At 34.6% G+C, this 26,603-nt stretch overlaps 1 protein-coding gene and 1 long non-coding RNA gene across 2 annotated transcripts; both read left to right on the top strand.

Annotated features, from left to right (window-relative positions):
• The first annotated feature begins 10,925 nt into the window (after positions 1–10,925).
• LOC107954333 (ABC transporter F family member 4) lies at positions 10,926–14,970 on the top strand. The gene is made up of 2 exons (XM_016889869.2): positions 10,926–11,174; positions 12,553–14,970. Exon 2 carries the CDS (start codon positions 12,564–12,566, stop codon positions 14,712–14,714), a length of 2,151 nt encoding a protein of 716 aa, XP_016745358.2. The 5' UTR covers positions 10,926–11,174; positions 12,553–12,563; the 3' UTR covers positions 14,715–14,970.
• Positions 14,971–20,295: 5,325 nt separating this feature from the next.
• Positions 20,296–22,857, top strand: LOC107954334 (uncharacterized). Its single transcript, XR_001699503.2, has 4 exons — positions 20,296–20,879; positions 21,148–21,213; positions 21,308–21,675; positions 21,785–22,857. It is a non-coding gene; the product is annotated as an uncharacterized lncRNA (long non-coding RNA).
• The last annotated feature ends 3,746 nt before the right edge of the window (positions 22,858–26,603 follow it).

Below are 26,603 nucleotides of genomic sequence, written 5' to 3'. Positions count from 1 at the left end.
TATTTTCATATATATATGTATATATTTACGTTTTTAAGTGATTAAATACTCACCTTTTTTTCCTTTTTTAAAACATACTTTTTTTTCCTTATTTTCATAAGTATATTATGTGTTGTATTTATATATAAATTCTATAATGTAAAATTTTATTTGTAAATTATATGTATATTTTTAATCTTCATAATTTCCATGTGTACATCTTTTGATCCTTATTTATTTGTTTGCTATCCCATCCATTGTATAATTGTGTTTACATTTAATATTTTGCATGTCATGGATTATCCTTTTTTTATTTCGTTTTATTCATTTGCTTATATTATTTTTATGTCGATGATGTATTTATTATTGTTATTATTATTATAGCATTTGTATGTATAAAATCACGTTACATCAATTTTTACTCAAATTTAAAGATAGAAATTTTTTTAAAAATTGAGATAATGTTCGTATTTAGGATTTTCAAGGGAATTGAGCCCTAGCGTATTGGGTTCCGATTTTCTTCGTTAAATCCGACAATCGAGCATTTCTCTTCAATCAAAAAAAATAAAAACTCATTATTGGGAATTCAACACGTTGTGTCCTAACGTATTAGATGTGATTGATTTCTTGAAATGAAGATTTTTTTTAAAAATAATAAAGGAAATATTCCGAGTTTGGGATTTTAAAGGAATTGTGCCCTAACGTATTGGGTGTGATTTCTTAAATCTTGGATAAGTGGATGTTCTTTTAAAGTAAAGGAAATATTCCGAGTTTGGGATTCTAGAGGAATCGTGCCCTAACGTATTGGGTGTGATTTCTTAAATCTTGGATGAGTGGATGTTCTTTTAAAGTTTTATTGTATAAGTATTTTGGCCCAATTCATTTTGGGGAAAATTAGAATGCTGTGCCCTAACGCATTGGGTCTGGTATCTTCTTTCTCTGAAATAATAAGGGTCTTAATACGTAGCCTTTTAAGTTTTGCTAAGGATTACGATTTTTCCAAATTCTCGACCTTAAGATACTAATTAATTAACTAGGTACCAATTTTGGGCGTTACGAGGGTGCTAATCCTTCCTCGTTCGTAACTAACTCCCGGATCCGTTTTTTTAAAACTCGTAGACCAAAGCCGTTTTTTTAGGTGATCCAATCACACCTCAATAAAAGATTGGTGGTGACTCCCAAATTTTCATTTTTTTAGAGTCGACAACCTAAATTTTTTGTTTTCAAAAAATGGTTTCGACAGCTTGGCGACTCCACTAGGGAAAATTTTTTTTAAAAGAAGAGAGTCGAGCCACAAAGTTGATTAATTTTTGTCTTACGGTCGAGAAAAATATTTTTTTTAAAAAAAATCATAACATCATTTCACATTCATTATCTGATTCCTTAAATATTGTTTGCATTATACATTTCATGAGTTGAACATTTTTACCCTTTTAAGTGGGAGTGAGAAGTTATGCCTTCATGAGGTTTTCACCTCCGTGTAGGGTAGTGGATTGTTTCCGGGATACATCCGTACCTATGTCTTCGTGAGATTTTCATCCCCGTGCAGCCATAGGGAAATGTATTCCCCTGAACCAAACTCGATCCATATGAGCCTATAATGGGTGAGAATGGAGGAATCTGCTGGTTCGGGTACCTTTACCCTAGAAGCCAAACTTTATATAATGAACCTTAGGAATCCACCCTAGGTAGAACTATACTGAACCCTAGTAGACATCCGATTAGGTGTTTTACTGTTTCTTGATTATATTTTATATTATTATATGACACTGACCTTTTGTGTTTTATTTTGTTTGCATGACATGGCATTTCATTTCATCATAAAAGGCGTCAGTTCAGATTCAGTTGCTAGATAGAAAGCTTGACATGGAAAAAGGGTTTCTTAATAAAGTGGAGGACAATGCGGCTGTCCGAACTTGGTCTGAAACAACGCAGCAAGATAAGGGTGATAGCCTGGCCGATGGGTATGTATCGAAATTATGGGATTTTACTCGCATCAGTGTAACTCAAAACGATTTGCAGGAGTTGAAAAAAATTTGGAATCAATGGAATAATGAGGTTAGGCAGTTATTTTACGACAATTATGGGGACTTACCTTATTTGCTTGATGAGAAGGTAGACAAACATTTGTTTCAAGCCCTCACCCAGTTTTGGAATCCTACTTACAGTTGCTTCACGTTTGGGAATGTTGATTTGGTACCTACGATAGAAAAATATGTGGCTTTACTCCGATGTTCAAAGTTTCAAGTGGATAGAGTTTACTCGAGAACGATAAATGTGTCAACCTTTTCAAAGAAGCTGATAGGTATAATAGGGATGAGTGAGTAGTGGGTCGCTGTACGATTTAAGCAAAAGAGGGACAGCAAGTGCATTCCTTGGAAGAGCTAGAAACGGTGCTGCAAAATTGTGAGATCCAGATCAAGTACTTGAACGCAAACGAAAGTAGTAATAATGAACAGCTCCACCACTTTCAGAGTCAAGTTAGGAGCAGAGATCATCTTATGAAGGAAACTGTGGTCTAGATTCGAGAAGTAGTTGATTACGTATAAATTTTAGCAGTACAGGCTGACATGCTGAGTATGAAGTATGAATTAGAATCGGATCGGGGGCAAGAATTAGTTTTGTTACTTAGGAAGATCAAAGTTCTGGGTACTAGGGCAAAGTCTTACTTGTAATTCGCTTTATGTAAAGAAATTTGCTTTCTAGTAAGGTTTTCTTATATGGAATTGAATCAAAATTGACGTCTTTTTGCATTCATGCATTGCATTACTTCATATGCATTTAAAAACATTAAAAGATTCTAATTAATTTACATCATTCCTCAGTTAATCTGGAAACCAACCATTCAACCAAACACCGTTATAGTACCCGAGCAAAGTCAGGAGGCATGGACCAAAGATTGGAGAGAATAGAGCAAATGCAAATACAGATGCAAGAGCAATTGACTGAATTTCAACAAGAAATGAGGAATCAGATGCTAGAATTCCAAATAAATATGAGTCAGCTAACCCAGTTATTGGGTAAAGGGAAAAGCCCAGAGGCTCACTTTGGGGATGATAATGAGGACTCTATATATTCTCCAGATTTTACCTTGATAAGTGTCCAGGCCCAACCAGACGCATGTCCACAAGAGGCACTCTTTACTATCAGATCCCGACAATATCTGACTGGTACATCGACACCAGTATATCGCCTGACAAACTCAAAATCCAATCTTGTTGCTCTTGGCAATTCATTAGAAATAAAACAGGTGAAGGTAGAGCACCCAGATACTATAAAAGCCTCAAGGAAGAAAGGGAATAAGAGGAAAAATGAAGGCAGATATAACAAGGGCCACTCAAGACCAATCGCTGTGGGCCGGTTAAAGACAGAAACCACCAGCCATCAGGTTCCTTTAAAGCAAGAATCATATGTGAAGCTAGGTACTGAAAAGCTCCAGTTCACGCCAATTTCAATGTCGTACAAGGAGCTGTATCAAAGTTTATTCAATACGCATGTTGTTGCTCATTTACATGTGAAACATCCACAGCCCCCGTATCCCAAATGGTACGACACAGGTGCACAATGCGATTATCATGCGGGAATTACGGGACACTCAATAGAGAATTGCATTGCCTTCAAAAAGCTAGTTGAAAAATTCATCAACATAGGTATTGTCAAGTTGGATGACTCATCTAATGCAGGAAATTCGCTACCCAATCATGCTTGATAATGGTATGAATGCAATATATGAAGAGGTGTTGAGAAGTGTTCACATACGGAGACACAATTGAAAAGGGACATTGTTAGATGTCTGCCCTTATAAAATTTGAGAGTGTTCTAAGTAATTGGATTGCGGAAAAAATCTTTGTAGTCTTTAGAAGTTGTTTAGAGTAATGTTCAGAACATTCTTGTTGCTTTTAGCCTAAAAACGATAGGAATTCCTTTGTGAAATAGGCTCATGTCTGAACATCATTATTCTAATAACATACATCTTTGCATTTGAGCCAATATTTTTCATTCTTTGCGAGTAATTATTCTTTCATTCTTTTGGATTTTCTTCCACATCATTCTTTCGTTCATAATTATATTGTATAAATAATCATTCGTAAATTCACACATTCTTTTGTATATTCTTTTGCAATTACTATGGGTCCTCAGATATCAATGACATGAGTGACGCTGCTACTGACTCAGAATCTCCTTCTGAGCGAGACATGTGTTTAGAGGGATCTCATAACTTTGAAGATGTCATAGATCGTAGCCTATTTCTGGACCTGTTAAGGATGGTAGAACAAGTCGAAAAATGGATCTCACCCTACAAAGAATTATCAGGGTACATGACTTCTCCTTATGTGGGGCATGGAATTCATTTGGTCGATCTCGCCAAAAGAGTCTGACGGTCATCAATTCATCTTTGTGATCGTCAATTACTTTATTAAATGTGTGGAAGATGCTTCGTATGTCAATTCTTGAAGAATCATATAGAACGCCAAAAGGATCATATCTGACAATGTACTAAATTTGAACAACAGCACAATATCAAAAGTTTGTAGTCTGTTCACGATTAATGTTATATTGCCCAAAGAAAAGATGGCAAAAAAAAAGAACTTTGCTGGGGCAATGACTTTCTCTTAGGCCTATCGTGGTTTTGCCTATTGAAGGCAAGATTCTTTCACTCTGAGTTTTAAGATCTAATTGAAGAGGAATGTTCAAAGTTATCCATCATGGTCAAATGCACCAAAAGAAAATGATGCGAGCTCACAAAAAAGGGTCCGTACTAGAGAACTCCTTGAGAGGGACCTGGTATTGAAGAGGATCTTTCCCATACAAAAAGAATTTTATCCAAGTTGAGAAGGACCTTATATTGAGGGCCTTATCTAGAAAAGCGTCGATCAGAAGGGATAACAAGGACATGCCTAATCCTATGAGTTCAGATTCAATCAAAAAATATTTCAAAAAAAAGAGGAAAAAGGAAAGGAAAAAGGAAAAAAGTAAAAGAAAAAATAAAAGGAGAGGCCAAGGTGAAAAACTGCAAAGGACGCCTTAAGACCAAAGGGGATTTGAGTTGAAAACCCGAAAAGGGCGGCTCAAATATTGATCAAAATAGGGCATGAGGTGATCAAAGCAGTTCAAATTTTAATCAGATTGGGGCATATGATGATCTTGCTATACTTGAATCAACAAGAAAGGGTAGACGACATCTTGAGGCATTGACAGAGTACTGTAGATCTCTCAAACACATGTCAAACTCATGAGGGTCTTTAGAAAGTTTGTACAGAGAAGTTCAAGCTGCGATATCTGGGGCATCCAATTTTTTTTATATTGAATTTGTTATTCTTGGAATACTTCATTCTTTTCCAAGATACACATTCCCAATCAATTTATTTGCTATCCTTATCTACTTTTGTTGATAATTTATTCCTTTCGAGCTATGCTCAGAACCAATTGTATTCTCATCCATTGTTATACCTTTTTAGCAAACATGTTGCATTGGAATAATGATTAATGGACTAATAAAACTTTCAAAAGGGAGGTTTTGCATATTACTTTAGAAGTTTCTAAATAATACAGAAACCTGAAACAGGACTATTGTTTAGAACGCACCAAGTTTTAAAAAGGTTAAAAATTTGATAAGGAAGAGTCTAAATGAAGACTATCTCTTTGGATTTTGTTGTCAAAAAACATTGATCGAACAAAATGAAAAGACGTCAGGTGGGTGACAAAGTAATGATCACCGGGCAATAGAAATAGGTTACCTCAGGGAAGAGAGCCTTCATTTGCGCATGAGCCTTTGGTACGACACCCTGGGAATGGTGTAAGAGACCAGAAAGATTTAGATCCTGTATCCGTGAGTTGTGATAGGAGAGGATTGAAGAAAAGCCACATACCCTTGGGTTACAGTAGGAGAACAATGGTATGAATTTTTGCGCCCCAATGGATTAAACTTTGAGGTTTACAGTGGGGGCAACCTGACTAAATATTTCTTCAGAAAAGCCAGCCAAGCAAGAAAGCGTTGTAGCACGTCAGTGTTAAAGCTTTAATAACCTTCGAACAATGACAACCCAGGTGGGATCATTCTCTTAAAAAAACATTCATGCAAACATCATTCGCACATGTCTAGTTAGGAGCATTTGACGCATTTGGATCATGCCATCCTAATCTTAAGCATAATATAGGTTCATTATACAGGTCATGTTCCCCAGAGAACATATCAGTGAAAATTGTAGATCTTATCTCCCTAAACAGTAGTGGAGCAGATCAAAGACGGTGAATCTTATCTTTCCAAGATAGTGGGAAGCAGATTTAAGCCACCAAGCCTCGTCTCCCTGAGCAGCAGCGGAGAAGGTTAAAGATTGTAGATCTTATCTCCCTAAACAGTAGTGGAGCAGATCGAAGACGGCGAATCTTATCTTTCTAAGATAGTGGGAAGCAGATTTAAGCCACCAAGCCTTGTCTCCCTGAGCAGCAGCGGAGAAGGTTGAAGATTGTAGATCTTATCTCCCTAAGCAGTAGTGGAGCAGATCGAAGACAGCGAATCTTATCTTTCCAAGATAATGGGAAGCAGATTTAAGCCACCAAGTCTTGTCTCCCTGAGCAGCAGCGGAGAAGGTTAAAAATTGTAGATCTTATCTCCCTAAGCAGTAGTAGAGCAGATCGAAGACGGCGAATCTTATATTTCCAAGATAGTGGGAAGCAGATTTAAGCCACCAAGCCTTGTCTCCCTGAGCAGCAGGGGAGAAGGTTGAAGATTGTAGATCTTATCTCCCTAAGCAATAGTGGAGCAGATCGAAGACGACGAATCTTATCTTTCCAAGATAGTGGGAAGCAGATTTAAGCCACCAAGCCTTGTTTCCCTGAGCAGCAGCGGAGTAGGTTGAAGATTGTAGATCTTATCTCCCTAAGCAGTAGTGGAGCAGATCGAAAATGGCAAATCTTATCTTCCTGAAGTTGCAGTGGAGCAGATTAAAGCTGACAATCCTATCTCCCTGAAGTTGCAGTGGAGCGGATTAAAATTACAGATCTTATCTATCTAAAGTTACAGAGAGCAGATCGCATCTAGTCTTATCTCCCTGAAGTTGCGGTGGACAAGACTAAGTAAGCAAGTCTTATCCTCCTGAAGTTACAGTGAGGCAGACTGAAGATGGCAAATCTTATCTCCCTGAAGTTGCAGTGGATCAGATTAAAGCCGATAATCCTATCTCCCTGAAGTTGCAGTAGAGCGGATTAAAATCACAGATCTTATCTCTCTGAAGTTGTAGAGAGCAGATCGCATCTAGTCTTATCTCGCTGAAGTTGCAGAGGAGCAGACTAAGGAAGCAAGTCTTATCCTCCTGAAGTTGCAGTGAGGCAGACTGAAGATGGCAAGTCTTATCTCCCTGAAGTTGCAGTGGAGTAGATTGAAGCACTAATTCCTATACCTCTGAAGATGCAGTAGGAAGGAATGAGGCTACTTAAAGAAGAAGAGTACCAAGATCCAGCAGGACCGGACAAAATCGGGCATTTTTAAAGTCTTTGCTTCGTCCCTGTTACATAAGAACGAGCAAAGAGGGGCAGCTGTAATACCCAATTTTAGCCCGGGCTCACATATGGAAACATAATTTTTGAGGATATGCAATCTTAGATATGATATGCAATCTTAGAGATGAAAAAAAAAGAGAAAAGGGAGGGAGGAGAAATAATAAAAAAAAAGAACGATTGGCAGTTTTTTAAAGGTGGCTTACTATTTTTTTTGTTCGATTATTTTTTACTTATTTACGATTTAAAAAAAAAGGAGAAGGTGATACCACTGCGAATTTTATTTATCTATTTTTATTTAGCCCCTCCGCCTTTTAATGTTTTTGTAATTAAGTTTTTTTTTTATTTTTTAATTTACCCTTTTATTTATTTTAAATTCCAATTTAATCCTTTTGAACGGCGCCGTTTTAGAGAAGGTAAAATTTCCCTTCCAGCCCCTCTATGTAACTCGCGCGTTCAAATTAGTCCTTTTACTTTTATTTATTTGTGGATTTACCCCAGATTTTTTAATTGCAATTCAATTTAGTATTTTATGTTCTTTTTATTTATTTTATTAATTAATAGTGTAATTATTATTTTTATTCTAATTTTTTTATTTATATATATTCCTTTTATATGTACACATATATATATTTTTTAAAACGAATATTTTCCTTTTTTTAAATGAATATTTTCATATATATATGTATATATTTACGTTTTTAAGTGATTATGATACGAAGGCGCGCGCGGACCAAGATCGAGTTGCCAAGTCACAAGAAACTCCTACGAAAACCCTAAACAATTAGATCTGAAACGAAACAGAAAATTAAAAGATTAGATTTTTGAATTTTCAGATCTGAAATAAAATCCCCAAATCAGCAAAGAATCAAATTGAGAATAGAAATAAGTGTTAGGGTTCTTGAAACCCTGAAGGAGATTGTGATTCTGCCCAATTGAACACCAAGATAGTTTTCCCCAAATTTCGACAATCTAATTTCACCCAAAAAGAGTATGGAAAAACCCTAGAAATTGGGGATTTTTGGGCTGATTCCTTAAGATAGAAAAAGGCTGAAAACACAATAAGAACAGAAAATAGATTAGATAATGATTCAGCACAAGTAGAAATAAAGAAAGAATTGACAGTAAGAAATTAAAAGATAAGTCCTAGGAAGCCTTGAAATCTCGAAAGATCTCACAACTCCCTTCAAACGGCTCTAATCTCCCCTCCAAAGAATATCAATGGCAAGAAGAAGGTTGAAGATGGCTCCCACAATCAAAAAGATTGTTAAAACAACTTCTAAAGAAAACTCAAGAGAGAAATCTTGGAGAAAACTCAAAGAAAATTCTGCTCTCAACAAATCTGAAATTTTAATAATAATGATAAGTGTTTTACAAGGTGGACAGCCATGCCTTTAAATAGGCCTTATAACTAGTCCTAATCTAATTAGAAAACTAAAATAAAAAAAACTCCTAATTATTTTAATATGGAAATTCGGTCAAAGGTCATTTTATCTTGGACTCTTGGACTGAATATTGACATAAAAATTTAAACTAAGTAAATAAATAAATAAATAAATAAATAAAAGTAAAAATAAAAATTTACAACTTGGGCCACTTTGACAATTTGGCCTAATTTTCAACTAAGTATGGATGGATTTCTTGATTGGGCTGGGAATTTGCTTATTGGGCCTCGCCTTCAAGAATTTGGGCTTTTGTGACTCGTATCAGATAAAATACTCACCTTTTTTTTCTTTTTTAAAACATACTTATTTTTTTTCCTTATTTTCATAAGTATATTATGTGTTGTATTTATATATAAATTCTATAACCTAAAATTTTATTTGTAAATTATATGTATATTTTTAATCTTCATAATTTCCATGTGTACATCTTTTGATCATTATTTATTTGTTTGCTATCCCATCCATTGTATAATTGTGTTTACATTTAATATTTTGCATGTCATGGATTACCCTTTTTTATTTCGTTTTATTCATTTGCTTATATTATTTTTATGTCGATGATGTATTTATTATTGTTATTATTATTATAGCATTTGTATGTATAAAATCACGTTACATCAATTTTTACTCAAATTTAAAGATAGAAATTTTTTTAAAAAATTGAGATAATGTTCGTATTTAGGATTTTCAAGGGAATTAGCCCTAGCGTATTGGGTTCCGATTTTCTTCGTTAAATCCGACAATCGAGCATTTCTCTTCAATCAAAAAAAAATAAAAACTCATTATTGGGAATTCAACACGTTGTGTCCTAACGTATTGGATGTGACGCATTGATTTCTCGAAATGAAGATTTTTTTTAAAAATAATAAAGGAAATATTCCGAGTTTGGGATTTTAAAGGAATTGTGCCCTAACGTATTGGGTGTGATTTCTTAAATCTTGGATAAGTGGATGTTCTTTTAAAGTAAAAGAAATATTCCGAGTTTGGGATTCTAGAGGAATCATGCCCTAACGTATTGGGTGTGATTTCTTAAATCTTGGATGAGTGGATGTTCTTTTAAAGTTTTATTGTATAAGTATTTTGGCCCAATTCATTTTGGGGAAAATTAGAATGCTGTGCCCTAACGCATTGGGTCTGGTATCTTCTTTCTCTGAAATAATAAGGGTCTTAATACGTAGCCTTTTAAGTTTTGCTAAGGATTACGTTTTTTTCCAAATTCTCGACCTTAAGATACTAATTAATTAACTAGGTACCAATTTTGGGCGTTACGAGGGTGCTAATCCTTCCTCGTACGTAACTGACTCCCGGATCTGTTTTTCTAAAACTCGTAGACCAAAGCCCTTTTTTTAGGTGATCCAATCACACCTCAATAAAAGATTGGTGGCGACTCCCAAATTTTCATTTTTTAGAGTCGACAACCTAAATTTTTTGTTTTCAAAAAATGGTTTCGACATTAGTAATTAGATACGTTTGATTAAATTCAGTTATTAGTCTTGTACTTTGCATATAGTTGTAGATTTAATCCAATTCTCCAATTGGATCCTTCTAAGTCCTTACGTTTTTTGAATTTTGAAATTTTGGTCTTGATGCAAATGACAATTTTTAATCCATTAATTGAATTTTTAAAGAGTAACATGTGGAAATAACAAGTTGACATGGCATTATACATAATATGTTTACTGAATTAGATTTTGGAGTTAGTAGAACTTAATGAATTTAATAACTATCGTTTGGTAAATATTAACATTTTAAAATTTAAAAAATAAATAAACTAAAAATGACAAAATTTAAATATAGGGATTAAATCCACAACTCTCACAAAGTACATAGATTAATGGCAGAATTTAACCATCTTAAAAGGCGCAAAAGAACAACAAAAAGTACTAAAAGAGAGAAATTTAAATTTGGGCCTAACTGTCAACTAAACTTATCAAGTTTGGGCCTCACTTTTTAGATTTTCTGTTCGATACAAATTTTTACTTTTTTATTTTTATCCATTTATCATTTATTTTTTGGCTGAAAACCGAAAGGGCGGCTACGATTTTATTTAAGTGGGCAAAAAAGAAGAGAGAAGAAAAGAAATTCTCTTTCTCCTACAGAGAAACCCTATTATCGATCAATTTTTTCCCACTGCTTTCATTCTATTATTTTCAAAGCTCTCTTGGCATCTCTTTTGATTTTTAATCACTTTCGATTTTGAAGATTCAATTTCTGTTTTCCTTCTTCGGTTCAGCTAATAGATATTTAATTCAGGTGATTTTTTTCTCTGTATTCATTCATATATTTTCTTTTGTTTATGCATGAGATTTTCTGCGTTAATCGAAATTTCTAATTCATATTCTTGAATCGATTCATTTTTTTAATTATGTTGATTGAAAATTTGTTTGGGTTGCTCAGAAAAAAAATATTATAGTTTGAGATAATGTGGTATAATCGTTTCTAGTACTTCCTAAACTATGATCAATTCTGAAAGGTTTGAATCTAAGCTGACTTTGATTTTAGATTAGTTTTTTGTAGTCCGTAATTGTTCTTTTTCTTTCCCCTTCTTAATTGTGCGATCTAATACTTTGACACTTTGATTTTAACCTTTAGATGTACGTTTCCTGTTTGTGGTTCATCTTCAAGAAAATTTAATTAATCCGTTCGCATCAGTGAGGATGTTTTGCAATTGTTGATGCTAATTAGGATTTACGAATTCCTATAGATACTTATTAATCAACCTTCTGGAACCAAAAAAGGGGATTACCCATAAGTTATGTAGGGCTTATGATTCTTATAGCAACTTAACAGTAATTAATAAGATTAAATTATAGCAAGGTACAACAATCTCAATAGAATCAATCATTATAAGCACTGAACTGAATAAATAACAAAACAACTTACTCAATTCAAACTAACTAGAATAAATTTGATCAGAGAGTGAAACTCGAACCTGAGACCTCAAAGCTCCCAAGGTCTTAATTTTGCCATTGAGCCAAGGCCTCATTGACAAGATTATAGACATTGAATGATGAAAAGAAAATACTATTTATACTAGTTACCAGTATAACGATTTTAAAGAATTTTTTAAAATTAACCTGCACAAAAATAAAGATTACCATTAACAAGAGTTTTGAAGGACCTCTGATTCTATATTAGCTCAATTGTAAATAAGAAGATTAAGATTATACAATTTGAATGATTCAAATCTGATTTATAATTATTATAGGAATAAATATTTTAGAGAAATTTTTTTTCAACCTGCTAGAACATAAAAGAAAAAAATTACTCATTAAGTTTTGAAGGACCTATGATTCCTTTAGTAACTCGATAATAAATGACAGGATCTAGTTCATAGTGTTTGAATTATGAAAATCCAATTTTGGCCATTGTACTTCTATTGAAGCATCATAAGTCATACTAGTAAGAAAGAGAATAGCAACCCCACAATAATAAATTACGATATGATGCTGGATTCATATGTATAGAAACATTTTATTCAGTTCTAATCTAATATGATTTCATTTGTTATTAATTGCTTTTCCTTTTCACCAACTTCTGAGGCACAAAAAGCCAATAAGATGTGTTAAAACAACAACAAAGCAACTAATGGAGTTTAAATGGTTTTTTTTAATTCATTTTATATGAGCAGAGTTTATTGCAATGGGAAAGAAAAAGCAAGAGGAGAGTGGTGCTGCCGCAAAAGTTAAGGGTGGCAGCAAAGATGTGAAGAAAGAGAAACTTTCTGTTTCAGCTATGCTTGCTAGCATGGACCAGAAACCTGAGAAACCAAAAAAGGCTACTTCTACTAAACCCAAGGCAAAGGGTCCAAAGGTTTCATCTTACACTGATGGGATCGATCTCCCACCATCAGATGAGGAGGATGAGTACCCCTCTGGGGAAGAACAAACTCAATCTAACAGGCAAGAAAGGCTGAGCTTGAAGCCACTTGATACCTCCATAAGTGAAAAGGAGTTGAAGAAGCGTGAGAAAAAGGAAATGCTTGCTACCCAAGCTGCTGAGCTGGCAAAACAAGAGGCCCTTAAAGATGATCATGATGCTTTCACTGTGGTTATTGGTAGTCGGGCTTCTGTCCTTGATGGTGAGGATGATGCAGATGCTAATGTCAAAGATATAACCATAGACAATTTCTCTGTATCAGCTCGTGGGAAAGAACTTCTTAAGAATGCCTCGGTTAAGATATCCCATGGTAAAAGATATGGTTTGGTTGGACCAAATGGGATGGGGAAGTCTACCTTGTTAAAGCTTCTTGCTTGGAGGAAGATTCCAGTTCCAAAAAATATTGATGTGCTCTTGGTTGAACAGGAAGTGGTTGGTGATGATAGAACTGCCCTCCAGGCTGTTGTTTCTGCGAATGAAGAGTTATTTAGGCTACGGGAAGAAGTTGCAGCTTTGCAAAATTCTTCTGCTTCTAATGGAGAGGATGAAAATGACCTCAATGGAGATGATGCAGGAGAAAGGCTCGCAGAACTGTACGAAAAGTTGCAGATTTTGGGTTCAGATGCTGCTGAAGCTCAGGCATCTAAGATTCTTGCTGGGTTGGGTTTCACCAAAGCAATGCAAGGTCGTCCGACACGATCATTTAGTGGTGGATGGAGGATGAGAATATCTTTGGCCAGGGCACTTTTTGTACAACCAACACTTCTGTTGTTGGATGAGCCCACTAACCATCTTGACCTTAGGGCTGTACTTTGGCTGGAGGAATATTTATATCGGTGGAAGAAAACATTGGTGGTTGTTTCTCATGATCGAGATTTTCTCAATACAGTTTGCACTGAAATTATTCATCTCCATGATATGAAGCTCCAGTTCTACCGTGGAAACTTTGATGACTTTGAATCAGGGTATGAGCAGCGTCGTAAAGAGATGAATAAGAAGTTTGAAATTTATGAGAAGCAGGTAAAAGCTGCTAAAAGGTCAGGGAATCGAGTTCAGCAGGAGAAGGTAAAAGATCGAGCTAAGTTTGCGGCAGCAAAAGAAGCAGCAAAGAACAAGGGAAAGGGCAAGATCGATGAGGATGATCGTCCAGCTGAGGCCCCGAAGAAGTGGAGGGATTACAGTGTGGAGTTCCACTTCCCTGAGCCTACGGAACTGACGCCGCCTCTTTTGCAGATAATGAATGTAAGCTTCAGTTATCCTAATCGGGAGGATTTCAGGCTCTCAGACGTTGATTTGGGTATTGATATGGGAACTCGGGTTGCCATTGTTGGGCCTAATGGAGCTGGTAAATCTACTCTCTTGAATCTTATTGCTGGTGATTTAGTTCCAACAGAGGGTGAAGTGCGAAGGAGTCAGAAGTTGAGGATTGGGAGGTATTCTCAACACTTTGTTGATCTGCTAACAATGGAGGAGACACCTGTGCAGTATCTTCTTCGTCTTCATCCAGATCAAGAGGGACTCAGCAAGCAGGAGGCTGTTCGGGCCAAGCTGGGGAAATTTGGACTTCCCAGCCATAATCACCTCACTCCAATTGCAAAATTATCTGGAGGCCAGAAAGCTCGAGTTGTTTTCACTTCGATTTCCATGTCAAAACCTCATATATTGCTATTGGATGAGCCCACAAACCATTTGGATATGCAAAGCATAGATGCCCTGGCTGATGCATTGGATGAGTTTACTGGTGGAGTTGTCCTCGTAAGTCATGACTCTAGGCTGATATCACGTGTCTGCGAGGATGAAGAGAAGAGTCAAATTTGGGTGGTAGATAATGGGACGGTGAACACTTTCCCTGGTACTTTCGAAGACTACAAAGACGAGCTCCAAAGAGAGATTAGAGCGGAGGTTGATGAATGATGCGGCAGTTGAATTAGGTATCGAGTTCCCCCATAATATTTTTTTATATATTAAGACTTATAAATGCATTGAAACCTGCACATTTTCTTTATATTTCTTTTTCTAGAAAAACATGTGAGTGTACCTCTCTGTATTGCGGATTTATTTGAAATTCCAAGCTTGTTTACCTATGAATATGACATTGTACACTAGGAAAAGTGCAAGCTTGGTAGCAGTTACAAAATTTTATTGGACTATATAGTTGATGTTGCTCTGAGATTCCTTTTTGGGATGTTAGAACCGTATTTTTTTGCAGACAATGTAGCACAATTTACTGTCTTGTCATTTCCTGTTCTATAAGTTTGTAGGTCAAAATTCGTTGTCTGATGTTGGGATGGAGGTTCATTATTCTGGTTACCTATTTTGCATTTTGTGGGTAAAGAATGGAGTGGCAATGCATATTTAGGATGCTTGAATTTTTGTCATAGAATGCTTTGAATCTGTAACATGCATGTTCAACTAGGCTCAACAGCTTCTTGACAAGGAGAAGCTCGAACTGGTATAGAAAGTTTGCGCTGCATTTGCATGCCATTTTGGTTACACTAGGTTTTTCAGATTTGTTTCAAAAGAAAAAAGCCGAATTTGGGTAGGTTACACTGAATATAGATACATAGATCTGGGGTTAAAATACTTGTATTACAACTATAACTCTCACAGTTCCTGCTTACTGCTTATCAATTCTAAGAGCCCCTTTGGATACCAACGCACAGCAGCGCGTTGAATTTTTTCCTCTTTATTATCAACTTGACTGCACTGGGGTGGACTGAGACAGCCTTTGGATGCCAAGGCTTCCAGCACAGTGAGGGAATTCTACTGCACTGGACAGCCTTAAGCTGACTGGTGATAAAAGCATCAGTTGGGTGTAGCTGGGGCAATAGATATTTTTAGAAGACAATAACACCCTTGTTGCTGTTTCTGTTGTTACTGCTGCTGCTGTTGGTATTGTTGATAATGGGAAATGGGAATGGGAGGAGGGAACGGTGGAAGAGGGGAGATGGAAATGGGAGGAGGGCACGGTGGAATGGGAAATGGGAATGGGAAATGGGAGAAGGATACGGTGGAAGAGGGGAATGATGGAAGAGGGGAGATGGGATTTCATTGTATTTAAAATTTTAAAAATAAAAAAATATATGTAATGGATTTTAAAAATAAAAAAATACATGTAGTGTATTTTAAAAATAAAAAAAATATATGTATTGTATTTTCAAAATAAAAAATATATGTAGTGTATTCTAGAAATAAAAAAATATATGTAGTGTATTTTATTAAATGAATTTATAAATTCACATATTTTAATAATTTAAAAAAAGTAAAATAATTTAAATAACATTTATTATATATTAATTCTAATCTGATGTCTTTAATAGTCATTTCTTATTCTCACCTCACAGCTACAGCTGCGTTTGAATCTAAACACACACTCCACTATTGTTTCTAATCTCATCGTTACAGTATCCAATCTCACTGCTACAGTAACTAATCTCACCGCCACCGCTATTTTTAGCCTCACCGGAGGTAAACACACCGCCCATCCAAATTAGCCATAAACCTTCTATTGGCTTTGATTTTCATTCACGATAAAACAATAAAGTACTGCCTTATGTCATACTCACTAAACCACCAACATAACTAGAGGTGAGCAAAACTTGATTCGATTCGAAAAAATTAAAAAAAAAATTTGAATTTTGAGTTAAACGAATTGAGTTATTCGAGTTAATCGAGTTATTCGAATCAACTCGAATTTTTTTTTCAAATTTCGAGTTCAAATCGAGTTGAGTTTTCGAATTCGAATAACTCGAATAATTCGAATATCAAACTATAATATTTTACATTTTTACCCCAAACTTTCAAACCTTTTTACTTTTCCTTCAAAACTTTTACTCCTTCTCACTTTTTCCCAAAACTTTTACTCCCCTTCCCTTTCAATCCCTCAGTCTACCCAAAATCTATTTTTCACCAAAATTTTACTCTCCCATTTACTTTTTCTCAAAATTTTACTCTCAAAAACCTTCAAAACTTTTTATTTTTCTCCAAAATTTTTACTTCCTCTCACTTTTCCCCTAAAACTTTTATTTCCTTCCCATCCTACCTCCCATCTATCCCAAACCCTCTCCCCTCCAATTTTTTTTTAATATTTTCCCTTCAAAATTTTACTCCCCCTATTTACTTTTCCTCCAACTTTTATTCTCCAAAACTTTTTATTTTTCCCCTAAACTTTTACTTCTCACCCTTTGCTCTCAAATAAAAAAATCAAAATTATCCCCAAAAAAATCACTAAACATAAATAGTAATAATTTTATTTATATCTACTATTTATATTATTAAATTAAATTTCACATTTTATATTATTTATATTATTGAATTGTTTAGTCATATTGAATATTTATATTAAAATTGAATTATTAATTATGCCATAAAATATTCGTGTTAAAATTTTATATTGGTATCAATTTCACATTTTATTTTTAAAATAATTTTTATTAAAAAATTATATTTTTATATTTAATATATTTTTTAATTCCAAAATATATAGTGACAAGAATCTGAAGATAATTGAAACAACTAAGCAAGCAAAGAAGCTAACTAGTATATAAAAAATTAATAAATAAATTATGAGGTGATGAAAGTTAATAAAAATTTTGATTAAGGTGGATAAATTTTATTACGATGGGTGGCAATGGTTACAAGGACCCAAAATTATTTTTTAAAATTTAACTTGAACAAATATATTCGATTCGATTTGAATTCCATCTCACTCGACTCGATTCGAAAAAACTTCAAATAAAGTTAGGATGATAAAATGAGATTCGAAAACTCGATTAACTCGAAAATTTTCGATTCGATTCGATCGAATGCTCACCCCTAAACATAACCATTTTCTTTTGGCAAAATAATAAATAATAAAAATTAATGATTTTTTTCTAAAATAACTATTAATCCAATTATTAGTGTGTATCTGTTTTGGTCACTTAAGTTTTAGTGATTAATGTTATTGAAATTTACAATACTTTTGGTTGGTATGAGTAGTCAATTCATCCTGAGGGAATTATTATTTTGTAATTTGACTCAATGAATTCTTTAATTGATATTCATATTATTCCATTCAATAACAAATAACATATAATTCCTTTTCAATTTTACCCCATCATTTAAAACCAAATCAAGATAAATTTCGTACAACATAGAAAATAGGAAAGCGGAGGTTATGAGAAATTTGTGGATGAAATTCCATGAAGCCCTAACAATGATTGACAATGACAATTAAAAAATGGTCCTGGTTAGAAATTTGTGGATGAAATAGAATCTAGGACTTTGTATTAAAAAATGGTCCTGGTTAGAAGTTTTGTACAAAGAAAAGAAATAAATTAAGCCTACAAAAATTTGATCTACTATTCCTAAGAAAAATCATTCCTAATGTAACACCCCTAACCTAAATCCGTCGCTAGAATAAGGTTACGGAGTATTACTGGAGTTTACAAAACAAATAGACAAAAATTTCAAACATTTCACATCATATAATGTTCATATCAAACACACATTAAATATGTTACAAAACACATCAAAATATATTAAACACAAGACATTCAAATGGTTTGTCTCAACGAAACATTCATATATCAACATTGGCTAAAATATCCTATACATGTCATTATAACCGGAATTAATTTATTGAAAGTACCAAAAGAGCCGATGGATAGTGTAAAATAGCACCGGCCAGCTTCTAACCAAAATGAGCTTCCGAATTACTATAAAACATGGAAAATAACACAGGGTAAACATTTAAGCTTAGTAAGTTCGTATAATACAGAATTTAACTTACCATATATCCATGTAATTGGAAAGTAAACATAGCATATCTCAGACAATTTGGCCAAAAGCCTAAACACATGATCACCAACATATTAGCCATGAAAATCACATATAAAATCCAACACACATGGTTGAATTCATCAAATAATCATGTTTCATTTATATACTGGTAATAGTTTATATCAAACTCATATGATTTCATAACAGAACTGTGCCCGTTGAACCATTTAGAATATCGTTGGATACACGGGTTATACACACAACGTGTACTGAACTGTAATCCGTCAATTCATATTCATGTATGCTTATACGAGCTGTAAACGGGAAGCTCTTCCGAGCTGAATAACGAGAAGCTCATGTGAGCTAAATAATGGGAAGCTCATGCGAGTTGTATAACGGGAAGCTCATATGAGCTTTGGTGTGTCCGCAACACATGCAAGACCCCAACCAAATCGGTAACCCTAATGACATGTCATTTGTATCCTACGAATTTCATAAGGTTCACACGGGACTCAGTAATCATCAAATATACAAACGGTATTTATTCATGGCAATTGTACAATTCACAAATAATAATTCAATTTAACACTTATTAATATACAATTTAATTACACGAACTTACCTTGACAAGTTTATGTAGATACGAAGGCGACTGATCCGATATTTTTCCTTTGCTTCGATCTAACTCCGTATTAGGTCTAACCGGATCTATACGAATGAATTTAACTCAATTCAATATAATTCATATTCAATTTAGTCCAACACACATTTTTGAAAAATTACTATTTTGCCCTTATACTTTTAATTTATTACAATTTAGTCCATAGGCTCGGAAAATGACTTCCATGCAATTTAATCCTTACACAAGCCTAGTCAATTTTTATACATATTAATAGCAGCCCACATAATTCATAATTTCACAATTTTACCATAAATTTATCATCTTTTTCAATTTAATCCCTAATTGATAATTTCATCAAAATTCTCTTTACAAAAATTGTTTATCTAATAACAACCTTTCATTTTCTATCATAAAGCTTCAAAATTCAAGCATAATCATTAATGGAAATACCCTAATACTTTATCAGTTTTACAAATTAATCCCCGAGCTAGCTAAATTAAGCTACTACGATCTTGGAAACATAGAAATCATCAAAAACGGGACAAGAATACATACCTAATTAAGCAAAAAAAAAGTTTGCTAATATCTCAAGCTTCCATGGCTAGGTTTTCTCTTTTTTTTTGGGTGGTAGATGATGATAATAGATTTTATTTTATTTTATTTAATATCACTTTAATTGATAATTTCCAAAATTAACCTTAATGTTTCATGAAATTTCCAATGATGACTATTCATGCTTAACCACTAAGCAATTTAATGGTCTATTTACTATAGAAGGACCTCCAATTTAAAATTCTATAGCTATTTAATACCTTTAGCTATTAGAACTCAACTTTTGCACTTAATGCAATTTAGTCCTTTTCATCAAATTAGGTATGTAAACGGTGAAATTTCTTAACGAAATTTTTATACTATATTTCTATCATATATTAGAACATAAAATAATAATAAAAATAAATTTTTTCGACTTCAGATTTGTGGTCCAAAAATTATTGTTCTGATTTTACAGTAAACAGGCTCTTACACCTAACCTGACCCAATAACTAGAAATCAGCTAAACCCACCAGGCCCCATTTCGTTACCCCCAATGCCCAAAATCTTACCTGAGGTAGCCTCTACCATTTTCTAGATACTTGATTACCCACTATCAGTTCCCAAGACTCTTACATTGACTACCTCTTCCTTCTTCAGTATCCCTTTCAAGTTCCTCTCTTTTGTCATTTCACATGCCCTATTTTTCATAATACCCCTTCAACAACCACTCTTTCGGTGAATATTTTCTTCGATTGCTCCTTGGTATTTCATTTTTTCGTGTCCATGCCTTTCAGGCCTTTCTTCTCTTTCAAGCGTTGCCAGTTTCCTCTTATCTTCCTCCAGTGCCAGTAGCGCCTTCCTTGATAATCAGTTCTCTAGATCAGTGTTCCTTAGACTCTCCATTGTTACTCTTGTAAGTTCATGTGCAACTCCGTTACCAGATCTAGAGATTTTCTGAAACTGACACTCTTTAAATCTTCTGCTTAGTATTTGTATATCTTGTATGTATGAACACAACACTGACTGATCCTCTTTTGATGCCTGAACTCATTGTACAATACTGAGTGCATCTCCTTCGATGACTACTTGTCGGAGTCTTAGATCTAATCCCACCTGTACTACTTGCAAAAGGGCTAGCACCTCTGCGGCGAAGGGTGTAGGTACTCGTTCATTAACTGTCATTTTGACGCCCAAATTTTTACCTTTTGAGTTTCTGCAAATTATGCTCGTTATGATCTTTTCCTTTATTTATTATAGGCCTTATCAAAGTTTATTTTGGTAATACTATGGTCCTATAGTTTCCAGCATTCACTGTCACTTTTCTACCCTAGAATGTTATTTTGTACTAACGACCATTCTTTTATATACTTTTTAATAAATCGTACTGTTTTTATGGCTGACTGTTGTATTTTTTCATGCAAAACTCAGTTTTATCCCATCCAAATCTCCCATATGGCACCAAAAAGGAGTTGTTTTTGCTGGGTTGTCATTCTAGTAAGTTGATTCCTTATCTATGTCTGTAAATTCTCATTCAGTGCTTCCCCCAGCATCCTAAACCCTAGTTCTGACCAAATTTTCTTTATTGCAGAATAGTCTCTAATCACATGTTCCAAAGCCTCTGTTCCCTCCCTGCGTCTCGGACACAACGCCGAATTACTGACTCTTCTAAAGCATAGAATTCCAAACGTAGGGATATAATTGTTGTATATTCTCCAATTTGTAATTTTAATCTTTTTTGGCAAATCTGTCTGCCAAAGATTGTTATAATATGCTCTGCTTGTATCTTCATTGTTGGTCATTTCTGGGTTTTTATTTTTCTTCAATAAACTTTTGTATCCACTTCATGTTGTGTATTCCCCGGTTGGTTCACCACTCCAAACTCTTCTGTCTTCACGCGGGTGTTTTGCCAAATGGATGACTAGGATTGCCTCTGCCTCATTATTAATGAATAGTCTGGTAATAATTTCGTCCTTCTATTGACTTGAATTCAAATAAATTAAATTTGCCACTCTGATTACATTATTATCCCTGAATGATTCCTAAATTCTTTGCTTTTCCAATCCAGGGACCTAGGCATCATGCCAAATTGATATGCTTTCACTATTACCAACTTTACAAGTCATTCCATCATGCAAGACTTTCCTCGTTGCCTAAATACTCCTCCAGGTATACGAAGGGTAATTTCCTAACTCTGCTTACATGAAGTCTGTGCTTGGATAATATTTAGCCTTTAAAGTCTTTGCTAATAATGAATCTAGATACTCCAATAAACGCCAGCTTCGTTTTAGGCTGTTTTACCCAAATAACCCCAAAAAATATTATATTTACAAAAATAACCTAAGTTTAAAAACAATCACTAAAATAATCTAAAATTAACAGTATCCACTCTTTTTTTGCACCAATGATTGGCTAATCATTTTGTTAGACTTAAAAACATTATTTTTTTGGGTTCTGGCCTGTCAATGGTCGGAACTCATGTATTTTTTTAAAAAAATTGTGTAATACTGAAATACGGATGTACGAAAAAGAAAAAAACAAAAAAAAATTTTTGGTGCTGGCCTGTCAATGGCCGGCACCCAGTACACAGTACAAAAAAAAATTAATTTTTTTTTCGTGTCAGAATCAGATAAAAAAATACGAAAAAAATAAAAAAAAAATTTGGGTGCTGGCCTGTCAATGGCCGGCACCCAGTACACAGTACAAAGAAATTTTTTTTTTTCGTGTCAGAATCAGATAGATTTTTTTTCGTGTCAATGGCCGTCAACATCCGACACGATCCGGATCGTCATCCTCATACCACCCAGACTTCCAACCCGAAGCACATACGCCCACCACTGAGGATATTTTTCCATCGGCACCTCCGGTCACGCAATACTAATTAAGTCCCGATTATGGTGAATATAATTATTCCACGTTTTTTACTACACCGGAAGTGACACAGGACTCTGGACCGAGCCATTATCAAACGCCTCAGCAAGATGCACGGCATCGCCGATGGAGGCAACCGGATCGTTACACGCCAGCGCCGGGCACGTCCCCAGGATCGCGACAATTTTAAATTTTTTATGTTAATTTGTACTTTCTTATAATTTATTATGTAAATATTCTTTTTATTTTTACATTTTTATTTTTTAATATTTATTTAATGAATCTAACATAATTATTTGTTTGAATATATGACTTCCTAATATTTAAAAATATTAGGACTAAATTCTTAGAAATAGAAATATACAAACTAAATTTTAAATTTACAAAAAATATATACGACTTGGGGGATTTTAATTTTGTAATAGTAAATAGGAGGAAATAGAAAAAAAAAACAAGGCAATTAATATGTGAACAAAATCTAAATGTTTGCAATTTCTAGATAATTGTGTGATTAATAGCGCATATTTTTCGATACATTAAGGATAAACTTTTTTCAGAATTTCTATGACAGAATTTAAAACTTATTTCTTTAATTCTTGCATCTTTGATTAAAGTCCACTTAGTGTATCCTCTAAGAACTCGATCTATCTATTAATAGCGCATATTTTTTGTAAATTTATATATGACTCTGACACGAATTTTTTTTTTAAATTTGTACTGGGTGCCGGCCATTGACAGGCCAGCACCCAAAATTTTTTTATTTATTTTTTTTGTATTTTTTTATCTGATTCTGACACGAAAAAAAAATAAATTTTGTTTTCTTTGTACTGTGTACTGGGTGCCAGCCATTGACAGGCCAGCACCCAAAATTTTTTTTTAATTTTTTCGTATTTTTTTATCTGATTCTGACACGAAAAAAAATAATTTTTTTCTTTGTACTGTGTACTGGGTGCCGGCCATTGACAGGCCAACACCCAAAATTTTTTTTTTATTTTTTTTTGTATTTTTTTATCTGATTCTGACACGAAAAAAAATAAAATTTTTTTTGTACTGTGTACTGGGTGCCGGCCATTGAGAGGCCAGCACCCAAATTTTTTTTTTGTTTTTTCTTTTTCGTATATCCGTATTTCAGTATTACACAATTTTTAAAAAAAAATACATGGGTTCCGGCCATTGACAGGCCAGAACCCAAAAAAATAATTTTTTTAAGTCTGACACAATGATTAGCCAACATTGGTGCAAAAAAAGAGTGGGTACTGTTCATTTTAAGTTATTTTGGTGATTATTTTTAAACTTGGGTTATTTTTGTAAATATAATATTTTTTTGGGTTATTTGGGTAAAACAGCCTTTCCTCGTTGCCTAAATACTCCTCCCAAGTATACGAAGGGTAATTTCCTAACTCTGCTTGCATGAAGTCTGTGCTTGGATAATATTTAGCCTTTAAAGTCTTTGCTAATAATGAATCTAGATACTCCAATAAACGCCAGCTTCGTTTTACGAGAAAAGCCATATTAAATTCAGACAAATTTCAGAAATCCATCCCACTGTCCTCCTTTAACGTGCTTAATTTACTCCAACTGCACTAATGCATTCCTCTATTGCCTTTCTATTTTTGCCACCAAAATTTACTAATAATCTGCCCCATTTCTCTACATAATGAATTAGGTAACAGGAACATGACATAGCATAGGTTGGGATTGACTGTAACACGTTTTTAATAAATACCTCTTTTCCACCTTGCAACAATGTTTTAACGCACTAGTTATTCAGACGTTTAGCCATCATGTCCTTTAGGCCCTAGAAACTCCTCTTCTGTATCGCATCGTAGCCTCTCTGAACAAAATACAATCATTCGCAAATAGCAGATGTGTTATCTCCGAGTCTCTTTTGCTTACTTTCACTCATTTTATTTTTCCTTCATTATTCGCCATTCTCATTAACGCTGATAGTCCCTCCCCACAAATTAGAAATGGATAAGGGCTAAAAGGGTTTATTTTATCCCTCTATTTGGCCTAAACTTCTCACCTCTTTCTCCAGTTAAACAAATTGAGTAAGAAACGATATTAATACACCTCATTATGAAATTAATCCACTTCACATCAAAGCCCATTCTCACCATCATCTCTTCTGTGAATCTCTATTCCACCTGGTCATATGCCTTGCTCATATCGAGCTTAAGTGCAAAAGAGCATTTCTTCCTCAATGTCTTTTGTTTTAACATATGTAAAATCTCATAAGCGAGGAGTACATTATCAGTGACCATTCTTCCTGGTACAAACGTACTCTGTGCTTTATCTGTGCAATCATCAAACACTTTCTAAAAGCAATTACCCACCTCTTTGATATAATTTTATGTAAGACTGAACAAAGGCTAATAGGTCTAAAGTCTTTTAAATTATTTGGCCTAGAAATTTTCGAAATTAACACAATGAGAGTAAAATTAATACCTTCCAAAGACTTCTCTTTGTTGAGGATGCTGAGGCGGAATTCCTCCACATTTTTTCCAATAATATGCCAAAATTTTTGAAAAAATAGAGTAAGGAATCCATCATCCTCTATGGGGCCATCTCTTTCAATGTTGGTAAGACCTCCTCAATTTTGTATTCCGTTGTTAACTTCCTATTTATTGCTTCTGTTATGCATTTCCCAACGCCCCTAAGACCACCCATCACTTCTCCCATTCCTTCCGATATGAATAGATTAGAAAAGTGCTTCTTCGCTATTTCGACCATTTTCTTTTTATTTGTCGCAAGCGAACCATCCTCCTGTTCAAGTTCCTTGATATGGTTTATTCTACCTCTGTGAAGTAAACCTATGTAAGAATATTGTATTTCGGTCTCCATTTTTTAGCCAATTTTCCCTTGCCCTTTGCTCCTAATATAACTCCGTCTTATCAATTTCCATGTTGAATTTTAGCTTTGTTTCAATTAGATCACCAAGAATAGTGTTCGTTCATTCCTCCTCATTGAGCTTATCCAACTTTTCCTCCAAGTCCTTTATCTTTCCAATTTTTTTCCTTCTTAGCTTACCCGCCCACCGCATTAGGCCATTCCCTAACGTTTCAAGCCACTTTGAGACATTCATATCATTTCCCTCTCATAAGCCTCGTATATTTTTTTGCATGATTCCTCTAATAACCACCACTGTTCAAATCAGAAATATTTTACTTGGGACCTCTGATCATCAAGCTCCTTTTTCAATAGCAAAAGAAAATGATCCAAAAATGAATGTCCCAAATACTTGACCCTATATTTAAGAAATAACTCCCACCATTCCATATTAGCCACAAAGCGATCAAGCCTCTCCCTTATATTGTTATTCTCAAAGTTACCTCTCCCAAGTATACCAAGGACTAACGAATCCTACATCTTCTAATTAACATTGATCCAACGCTCCTCTGAAAGGCTCTCATTCGCTCCCCATCTCTTGCCACTCCTCCTTTCTTCTCAAATGAATATAAAATTTTATTGAAATCCCCACCCACTATCCATGGGAGCCTCGAATCCTGCCCTAATGACTTTAATAGGTTCCAAGTCGTCTCTTAAGCCGAATATCGGTAGAATCATAAAAATTTGTAAATTTTCATTTTCTTCTTACTGACTCATCATCCATCTCAACATCAATATGAGTATTAGAAAAACTTCTTAAACTAACTTTATTTCTTTCCATCCATCCTAAACTCAACCCGCCTCTGGTACTCTCTGTCGGTATATCAATCCCATTACAATAATCACAACTTCGCTTAACACGCTCCATCCTTCTACAATTTAGCTTGGTCTCCATCAAGAAGACTATGTGGGGATGATTGGCTTTCAGCACATGCTGAAAACTCTTACGAGTCCGAGGACCCCCTAATCCTCGGACATTCTAACAGAAGATTTTCATTGTTGATGGTCAGTCGACCTCTTGGCGACTACCGATCTCTTTTTTTGGTTGACTAGCCCTTGACCCCTCAAGCAATCCATTGAATCTGTCCTATCCTCCGAATCTGGACGTCCCATTAACACTCTATCTC

Source organism: Gossypium hirsutum, chromosome D07, assembly GCF_007990345.1.
Source record: "Gossypium hirsutum isolate 1008001.06 chromosome D07, Gossypium_hirsutum_v2.1, whole genome shotgun sequence".
In the NCBI taxonomy this organism is placed as follows: domain Eukaryota; kingdom Viridiplantae; phylum Streptophyta; class Magnoliopsida; order Malvales; family Malvaceae; genus Gossypium; species Gossypium hirsutum.
This window is presented reverse-complemented; position numbering and strand designations above follow the sequence as displayed.